The sequence below is a fragment of the Strongylocentrotus purpuratus genome, unplaced genomic scaffold (genome assembly GCF_000002235.5).
Source record: "Strongylocentrotus purpuratus isolate Spur 01 unplaced genomic scaffold, Spur_5.0 spur5_scaffold_17, whole genome shotgun sequence".
Classification (NCBI taxonomy): domain Eukaryota; kingdom Metazoa; phylum Echinodermata; class Echinoidea; order Camarodonta; family Strongylocentrotidae; genus Strongylocentrotus; species Strongylocentrotus purpuratus.
In genome coordinates, this window is record NW_022145602.1 from 12,000,915 (window position 1) to 12,011,288 (window position 10,374).

General features: G+C 37.1%; 1 protein-coding gene across 1 annotated transcript; it reads right to left on the minus strand.

The window, feature by feature from the left end:
- Nucleotides 1-3,268: 3,268 nt before the first annotated feature.
- LOC115918738 lies at nt 3,269-9,126 on the minus strand. The gene is made up of 4 exons (XM_030988759.1): nt 8,545-9,126; nt 6,261-6,387; nt 5,448-5,640; nt 3,269-4,872 (listed from the first exon to the last, which is right to left on the minus strand). The coding sequence occupies exons 1-4, from the start codon at nt 8,810-8,812 to the stop codon at nt 4,684-4,686; spliced, it is 777 nt and encodes a 258-aa protein (XP_030844619.1). The 5' UTR covers nt 8,813-9,126; the 3' UTR covers nt 3,269-4,683.
- Nucleotides 9,127-10,374: the final 1,248 nt, after the last annotated feature.

A 10,374-nucleotide genomic window follows, 5' to 3' on the forward strand; every position in this document is an offset into this window, starting at 1 on the left:
AACGTGGAGGGGCATGGTTTTCTGCCCCCCCCCCCCCCGCCTGTCGGAGCGCTGCTTCCGCTACTTTCTCGGAATAACTTTTGTCATAAATGTAATTGTTATTATTATTATTTTTAACGTTATCATTATTATAATGAACGACATTGCTTTACATATTGAAAAAGTCAATCTTTTGGACAAAATTTGGAAAGATATTTATACTTAAATATGAGTACATATAATATAGGAGAAACTTTAGTCCAATGTTGTTTTCCGTTCCGGTAAAATGTGTAATTATTATATACCTATCCATCATAAATCCTTCCTCTCAGTCGTTCTCGTTTGATACTACGTTTGTGAGACCCGATAAAATAGATTACAGATATTCATTGCTATAATAAATATGTGTTTTCAATCAGTGTAATTTTATGTCTGTCCCCAGGCTTCCTGCAGCCATGGAGCAGCAGAATTCAATTCGGTTATCCTTTTCTTCTAATAAGCGATCTATCCCTTTTTCATAAATGCTCCTAGTCACCTCTTATAAATTCCCGTATCAATAACAGATGGGTGTCCCTTTTCCGTCGACAAGTGCCCATTTCCCATTCTCACAAGTGCCCTTTTTCATCCCTGGTGAGTGCTTCTTTTCAGGTGTAAGAAGTGCCTCTTTTTCACTTCCGGTAATGCCCTTTGTAATTTGACTCATGCTCCTTTACTTTGGTAATAGGTGTTTTATTTCTTTCGATAAGCGTCCCCTTTTCCTCTCATCACTTAAACGTTCCCTAAATTAAAGTGACTGAAAGCAATCTCCCCCGAAGCTCGCTCGCTCGCATCTATGTAACTTATCAAAGGTCTTTTCAGCCTTCTGTTATGATAATGTGCTTATCTAACCCCAACAGGATGGGTTTATTCCTCTTTATATGATGTAATATTTCGCACTGTGACCTCATAAATCTTAAATGTTTTTCTCGCTTGCTTCGATCGCTCACATTGGATATTCAGACCATCAAACGCAACTGCTAAGAATGGTGCTTAAGCAATATCTTGTATGACGTATAAAGAGAAACAAATATTGAATTCATCCCTGATAGTGGAATTACATAGTAAGGATATATACCAACCAATGTCCCCCAAATTGTATATTTTCGCTTTGAGATTTCCCTTTATAGTTGCCTTTTTTCTCTCCAGAAAGTGTCCTTTTCTGTTGGTGCCCCCCCCCCCTCCACTTTGGGAGTCGCTCGGCCGCCCCTGATTATCAGGCAACTATTAAACATCTCATATTCTGGCAGCGAGATGTCTAAATATCTTCGTATATATATATGAGCAGCCAGGTGCCTGAATATACTCTCTATATATACCGTGGGTCCCAGAAAAAACGAAACCGAGAATTATTGACGTTTTATCATAACTTAATCACAATTATAATTAATAAATGACACATATTTGTAAAGCTTAGATCCTCCTCTTTTATTTGATGCAACGATGCCATTGCTTAGCCACTGAATCATGACTGTACGCGGCGGGGGCTAGGGTATGGGGCCACCCCCACAAATACCCCAAAATCAAAGAAAATGCAATAAATTATCAATAATTCATTGCATTTTGCCCCGATCCCCAACTTTAAAAAAAAAATCCTCTTTGGGGGCATGCCTTGAACCATAATGCATGGTCCTACAGAGGAATTTTTCCTGTTGGGGACCTTATTTTGCCTCCATCCCCAACATTTAAAAAAAGTCCTCTATGTTGGCATTCCTTGAACCATAATGCATGGTCCTACAGGGGATTTTTTTTTTAGTGACATGTGAGACCCATCAGTTCGACAATATATTAAATATCTCACACTGCACTGTTCCTCCCATTCCTTTCTTTCCTTTTCTCAGCTTTTCTGTCTTTCTTCTGTCTTTCTTCTTTCTTTCTTCTTCCTTTCTTGTCTCTCTTCTCGCCTCTTCTATCTGACATCTATTTTCTTCTTTCAATTGTACAGTGTATCTACCATCTATATGTACATGTACTAGCATACAGTTGTCTTCTTGGCATGCATACTATTTTGTCATATGTTATGTAGCAGTTCTAAGCACAGGTGCGATAATAATACTGTCTATTACAAAGCGATGTTTTGAAGGAATTTGTATATGTATCATCTCACACTGAACTGTTCTTCTCTTCCTTCCTCTCTCTATCTCTCTTTCTTCCTTTCTCCATTTCTCTTTCTCTCTTCTTTTCTTTCTCTCTTGTCCCTCCTATTTGAAATCCAGTATATAATGTATGGTTAGTTTATGTCTGCTTTGATTTTAGATCTTGGCTGTGATTTGTTCGATTTATATGTTATTTGATTGTTGTCATGAACATTTTCTACATATATTTTAGTTAGTATTGTCTCTTGGGAGCCAGGGGAGTACAAATAATACAAATAATTCCTCCGGCTCTCAACAGAGACATTAACTAATATTACATTGTTATGTTATTTATGTTATTTGTAGTTATTTGTTCATGATTATGTTAATGTATTGTCATATTTCATACAAATGTGAGTCGTAAGACGATTTTTATCCCTTCATTTTATTTGTGCATGACAATAAAGAAATACAATTCAATTAAAATTCATTCAATGAAAACTTCACATATTTGGTGCCCCTTTTTGCACTTGAAGTACATATTTCTATTTTTTGATCCAATTATCGACCCGTTACAATTACTTACTATTGACAAAACAAGATTGGCTAAGTAAATGAGTAATGGAGGCCGTTCGGGGAAGCCAGAGCTTAAATAGCTAAGGCTTTTAGATGTCCCTAATACTTAACACGTTTTTCCAAATCGAAACTATTCTGTGCTACACAAATTTGTGGCCCTATGGAGTGCCATGAGAAAAGTTTCCCCCAAGACCAATTTTTGAGTAATTTGATTTTGATTAGATTTCGATTTCGATTTATTGGATTCTGCATCTTTTTTCTTTTTTCATCATACATTTTCATAAACATAATATGGTTTGATACAATATTTTAAGTGTATGTAATTGTATACAAATAATAAACGAAATTAAACAAATATATTAAATGCATAATTAACATACATTAGATGCAGGAGGGCTACAGAAATAAGCAAAGTAGCTTGACGTGCCCGCAGGCCTAAACTTAGATACAACAATTTAAAAAAAAATGTGACTTGCAGAGAAGAAAAGGAAAGGGGCGAAAAGGGGCGTTGGTAATAATACAATATATCTCATACATCTGCTGATTGAATGCAGGTTCATTCATGAATGGATAAACGATGCTAGGTCATGGACGATTACACATCATTGTTGAATAAACAGTCAATGTACACACGAACATGAATACAGTAAAATGTTAACTGCCTTCTTGAAAGAATACAATGTCCTAAGGTTTCTTATTACAATAAGCAGAGAGTTCCAGATGTCTGGGCCTGTGTGTCTAATGGATTTGAGAGCCAATGCGGTTTTTTGATTTCTTAAATTGAATTTTTCAGTTTGCCTTGTAGGGTAAGAGTGGATGGTTTTATTCAAATTAATTATTGCTCGAAGTCATATATTCCCCCAAAAATTAGTAGAAACAAAGAATAAAACAAATTAAATCTTCTAGTCGGCATCAATTTAAATTGTTGGCATTTCTAAAACGTTCAGTCTCATAGAATCTTTAGGGGCTATTTGGTTTGAAATATTTTGCATGTTCAACATAACCTTTTTTTCTTGGGGACGTGGGTAGCACTAGAAACGGATGATTTTGTTTCTAAACCCGTTTTTCTACAATCATTTTCTCTACGCAGTTGTTGGCACTACAGTGTATTTTTTTCTTCACATTAAAGGATCAGTTTGGTAACACTGAAGAGCTCCTTATTTTTTCGTTACTGTGGCATTTAAATTTTGAAAGCCGAAATTGGGAAACATTCCTCAAAATGCAGCTACAGAGGTTCACATTTTGTGTGCGAGAATATGTGGGAGTGGCATTCCAAGCAGGTCGAATCGTTTCACTCGCATGGACCGATCTCTTTCAAACCACTGTCGAGGCCGTGATTGGTCAGTTCGTCAAGCTCTTATGGATTCGGGAACGGCCAGTCAAAAGTGCGGTTGCAGTCGCCAAGCGAACGGTTTAAATAAACACATGTGCAACACCGGAATGGGGGTTGTAGTGGGAGGTTTGATTGTGCCGTTTGAGCCAACAGCCGTTTGATTAAACGGCCTGGAGGCAATGATTTCCAAAATTCGAACCCAGTTATCTGATCATCCCTATTTTTGGAAAAACAAATCACAAACTCCAAATTGTCAGCTGGTGGTGACATGTTGCTATTTTTTCTTTCTATTTTTTTTAGTATTTTGACCAAGACCATTTACCGTGTACAATCAACATAATAATATTTGATTCGCACCAATACGCCTCCATGTTTTATTTTGTACATAGGTTTAATACGCACATACTTAATGATCGTATGTTACAGATAACATTCCACTTAAAACTAAATTCTACGAATAAAACGCGATTTTCCAAAAATTGCCATAAACCTGCTACAATTGCCACGAGCTAAAAAAACATTATAAAAAAGAGTATTCCAGTATCAATTGCGCTTAATAGAATTGCAAAAAAATGACGGAGCCTAACGTTCACCAAGTAGGTTTCGATCATGTGTAATTTTGCATTAATTTATTAATTAAGAGTGTTGCAACCTCACAGTTGGAACGTTGGACGTTCAGACCATTCAGTTTACCTCCTCGATTGTTCCCGAAGTGAAAAAATCCACCTCGCACTGCATACCATCTTTGTAGATCTTCATGGCCTTCTTTAGATCCACTTTAAACTTCTCGGCATTCTCGTCGATGTAATTCGCGAGTGTATGGCTTCCCGGCAGGTTATCTTGTATCCAGAAACTGTACACGTTGGTGTCATTCTATAATTGCACAAGAAAAAATACGTAACGTGAAAACCCGTACTTTGGACAAATAATTATACAGAATTTCGTTTAGTTTTCAGTTTTGCCCTTTTTATTTGATGGCGGTTTTAGTTTGATCGATCCAAAAAAACTTGTGTACATCACAACAATTTTAACTTCAAAAATTCCATCCGGCTTCAAAAATAAATACTCAATCAATTAATTATTGTTTTATTTTCATCAGGATAAACAAACAAAACATGTCTTCGTGAGGGTTACCCTGTGTGCCCAGAGTTTGAACAGAACGAAACGAAACTAGTAAGCATGTAAACAATGGGATATGAAATATGACGTAGTTTTGGAGCAATACAGCAAGGGGCCGTGTGCAAAATGATTTGGCGACCAACAATACATTGTTGGATTCTTAACAAGCTGAATACGATAATCCATAAAGCCCCGCCCCTTGACGAACTGACCAATCACGACCGTTCCATGAGTGTGAGTGCGTTTAAAATGCGGCTGGGATTGGTCATTAAGAAAAGGGGCTGGGCTTAATGGATCTGGTCTATATTCTTACTCAGGCCTGTTCTTACTATGCCTGATTTGATCTCCTGAGCAAGCCACCCCCACAGCTTCTCGCACGGCAACATGGCGATCAGCAGGTAAAACGGCTCCTCCGTTGTAGCCACGTCCAGCTCGAATTCAGAGTAGGAGGCAGCGGCGTCTCCCATGGCAATCCCTTTTGGGTGCTTGATGTACCACTCTTTGAACATTATCTCCGTGTACCTTCAAATACAATCATGAGCATACAGGTTGGTTGAAAAAACAATATATAGACGAGCTTCAAATTTAAGAAAACAGCGCCAATCTGCACACTTCCAGTTTTGAAAACGAGGTTTTCAGTGTCTAAGGTACAATGTCCCATTTGCAGGCCAAAAAAAAGTTGCGTGGACTGATACGCGTTATGTCTATTCAAGGCAGTGCATTAAAAGGACGTCGATCGTAGCAATCCCAGTTGTCTTCGTGCGAATCTAAAAGTCCCTAACGACACAGTTTCGGCAGTAGATAAGATGACTGTCTTTTTCCCGGGAGGGGGGTGCAAAAAGTGTATGCTTATCCTCTGAATTTACCCATGATCATCGATCGCCTCCGCGGGGGTGTGAGAAGTGAGAACCTTTCATGAATCAGAGAAGACTGCAGGCAGATCATCGTTTCAGACTATACTGGCAATACTGACTATATATCCACTGCCGAATTGGATAAGCTGTATTTTACTCACTCACTCACTAGATCGATCGATTGATTGATCGACCAATCAATAAATCAGGCGATCAATTAATCGATCAATCAAACGATCAATCACACCACCACCCACCACACCCATATTATTTTAACCAAACACTTACTCAGCGTAACTTTCTATGCGTGCGGCAATGAATTTCTTTAGGTCTTCATCGGTGGCTTTACTCTCAGCTTTCTCATAGCAGCCAGTGGCATTATCGCAGTACACGGCGTCCTGAACTGTGTAGCCACCTGGTGGATTAAATGTAGGATATAGCTTTGTTTATGGTGAGAAGAGTGAGCAATTGGTTTTAATCTGAAAGCTCGCTATTTTTAAAGATGACAGTTCCAATCCTCCTTGGAAATATTTTCGTCTGAAATGCAGTCATCTTCGCGAAAATTGTATTTTAAGACCTCCACAACTTGAACACAGTGGCTTATTTCGATTCCAACGATCGAAATAAGCACATGATAAAGTGTGCAAATGCACATAATGGTTTGACGCTATTTTCTCGTGACCCGGATATTGGCTTGGGCTCCAACGTTGACGAGACTGTTATTCCATGGCACAGGCCACAGGGTATGAACACAGCCCGTAAATGTTTTGTTCTCTGCCACTACTATGTCGTACTTTTAAAGTTAACGACCAATGTATATCCAATTAAACTTGTTTACATAAACATGGTGTTTTTTATTCTTTGAAAAATTGACTCTATGAAGATGACAAGCTTAAATTGGTTTCCATATTAAATCACTCCATACAAGGTTTATTTCTTCTTATTCTCAACAGTTCTGTGGTTGTATTTTATGCAAAGCGCCAACTATGAATAGAATTTTGAGTTAATGGGTTCTCACCTCTACAAACGGCGAATAACGTAAAAAAATATTTTTGACCGAAAGAAATACACTGCACTTTATTTGGTCGAATGGCCTTCTTAAAGGTACTATGTCCCCTTTGCAGGCCAAACAAATGAAAAGGTTAAATTCCAACGGCATTTGAAAGATAATACTAATTTAGAACTTCTCTAAAAAAAAAGGGAGCTTGAAAATGTCTTCAAGATGGAAAATAACGACTATTAGTTGTCGAATCGACTTAGGAGCTATAGAGCCAGTAAGTAATTTTATGATTTTCAGACCATTGTACCAAATTTTATGTTTATTATTACCAAAGAAGAAAAAATGCCAGTCAGTCACTCAAAAGTGTCTGACAGTGAAGTCTAGCAAGTAAACGGATTTCCTTGCATATTTTGAATATTAGGACATTGCTAACGTTTACATTTCACAGATAGGACATACATGACATATTCATAATTCCTGCAAAGTTCTAGAGAATTTGATGTTGGCTGCAAAAGGGACATAGTATCTTTAAAGGCCAAGTCCACTCAAAAAAATAAGTTACTTTCTATAGAAGCAGAAAAATCAGAGAAACTAATCAAAAAGTTTGAGCAAAATCGGATATCTAATAAGAAAGTTATGAATTTTTGAAAAAGTCTGTAAAACTATGGAACGATGAAAATCACAAGAAAAATTGAACATTCACTCATAAGTCTGTGACGTCATGTCCTCACTATCCACTAATTGTTTTCTTTATATTCATATTACGAATTTCCTATTTCCCCCTAAGAATCTTATTTCTTCACACTAGCATCCAAGTTAGATTGATAGGAATATGTTTTTGTGTGGATGCACTAATATAGAGTTTTTTTTTTCAGTTTTATCATTACAAATTTGACTTTTGATAAACTATTCAGATAAAAGTCAATATTTATGAATATACAATATTCCGAAAATAGTATCAATTCTTCAAAGTTCAGAGATTTTATGCAATGTCATGCACGCAATATGATACAAATCATGTAACCTGGGCAAAGGCATGGGGAAATCAAGTTTTGGGGGATAAAAAGATAAATTAATGGGATTAAACTATATAAAACAATTGATAAATAGTGAGGACATGACGTCACAAACTGAAAACCAAATTGGCAATTTGTGTAGTGATTTTCATTGTTTCAGAGTTTTAAATACTTTTTCAAAAATTCATAACTTTTGTATTAGTTATCAGATTTTACTCAAACTTTTTTTGATTTATTTGTCTGATTTTTCTGCTTCTATTTAAAGTAAATTATTTTTGGAGTGGAATTGTACTTTAACAGATGATGTATTAGGCGAAAAGATTGACAGACATCAATACTAAAAACTAGGAGCATCCTGCTCCTAATAAAAAATTGAAACTTATTAAACTAGTAACTTATCGTCGGTGCTCGGTTTGCCAGTGTTTATGTCTTATATGAAAGCTCATAACTTATCTTATAATAACAATTTAAGAATCTAATTTGAAAAAAGCAAGGACTTCGAAGCTTTAAAACATGCCGAATTGTACCAAGTAGTCACCCAAATAAAAGAACTCACCGTAGTTGGTGGGATCCAGGAGACCACTCTTGATGCCCTGGATGAAGTCGGTGTTGAGTGCCTCCTGCGCCTGCACCTGACTGATGTTCCACAGAAATTCGGTTAAGGTCATCCACTTTTCCCCGCCCGGGGTGTCGAATTTGGTCAACTTTGCCGGCCCCTTGCCCGGCTGCAGTAAGGCGGCCACCGCAGACGGCAGGTGTTTGACCATGGCCGCTGTGCTGCGCGGACTGCGGACATTTCGGGGGCTTCTCTTCAATGCCGACATGTTTTATAGATCATATAATACTCCAACCTTTGGGGCTGTTTATTCTTGAAGGCCTGTTAGTGCAACCACAGCTTAAGAGTATCGACTGTGTGGTATCTGCTATGATTCAAACCGTGCTATGGGTCTGATTGCAGAGAAGATCGCGGAGTGCTATAAATTAACGAGCAAGATTTTGCGCGCAACCTGAATTTCGTGGAAACTCGATCAAGTTCATATACCGCGGTTCTCCCGAAACTGTTACCTCTTTTAGCAGTAATGTAGCGGAGATGAATGTGAAAGACATGTGATCGTTTATTTTTAGTGTATGTTTATGCGTGACGACTTAGCAGTGCGAGGAGGCGGTGCTTAGTGCGTGCAGTGACCCAGACTGGCAGGGTGTGCGTGCGCAGAACTGCGTTTTAGGACCTCATAGTCCAGCGGATAGGTGGAAGTATTGTGCAATTTGTGGTAAAAGCATGAAACTTTGTACAAACGTACTTTATACCAAAACATGCAATTTTAGATATGATGCCATCTCTGATATGGCCTGTGGTGGCCTTGGCGGCCATTTTTCAAAATGGCCTCCAAATTCTGATATAAAACTACATACCATTGTGCATGTGCACACTCAATGAATTGTACCCTCTTTATGATTCAGTTTTGCGCCAATTTGGAATTCAAGAAGTAAAAGAGGCTGCATGGGTCTTCTCTTTACAACTAAATGATCATTTTTCCTTTGTAGCAGCTGATCTTCCTTGTTTGGATAGATGTAAATTGCCTGCATTTTTACCGTCGCATTGTACTTGTCCAATGGTCATTGTACTCTATGCAGCCTTTTGAAGTATACAAGCAATTGCAGTCTCTTAATCAACGTAAAGCTGGGATTTCTGGAGACCTACCTGTAAAAATAATACGAGAATTTGCTTACGAATTGTGTATCCCAATGACTGACATTCTGAATGTCTCGTTTCAGAGCTCTATTGTCCCCCTACTCTGGAAACAAGCTGAAATAGGCCCCATTTCTAAGTCACAACTACACTGTAAAAAAGAATTTGTTCATTGGTAATTTTTACGTATTTTTTTCCATGTAGAATTTACTTGAAAACATTAGTTTTGCCACTTACGCACTAAATTTAAGTCTTGCTAACTCAAACTTTCAATTTAGTAGAACATACGTGGAATATTTAAGTAAAATCAAATACATAAGAACTTTAAGTAATTTCAGCTTGTATTAATTTAGTAATTTTAACTCAAAATCAGAAATTATACGTATTACTCAAACAATTTATGTTGATTATTCTTATCTTTTTAAAGTAATGACCGATGCAGTGCGTAATAGAAATATTTACATAATTTATGAATATTCATTAAGACCAAATTAAACTCTTTTTTAAATAAAACAATTCTTGTTTGTGGTTGAATGAAAATTTAAGGACTTTAAAACATTTACTAATTCATTTAACATGGCTAAGCAAAGACAAGACAATTTGTAATTGTTACCCAGTTCAAAACAAATCAAAACTTGATATTTCAGGAAATTGTCAACCAATTTTCCTTTTAAGATGCTACGAGCAAGTATATAT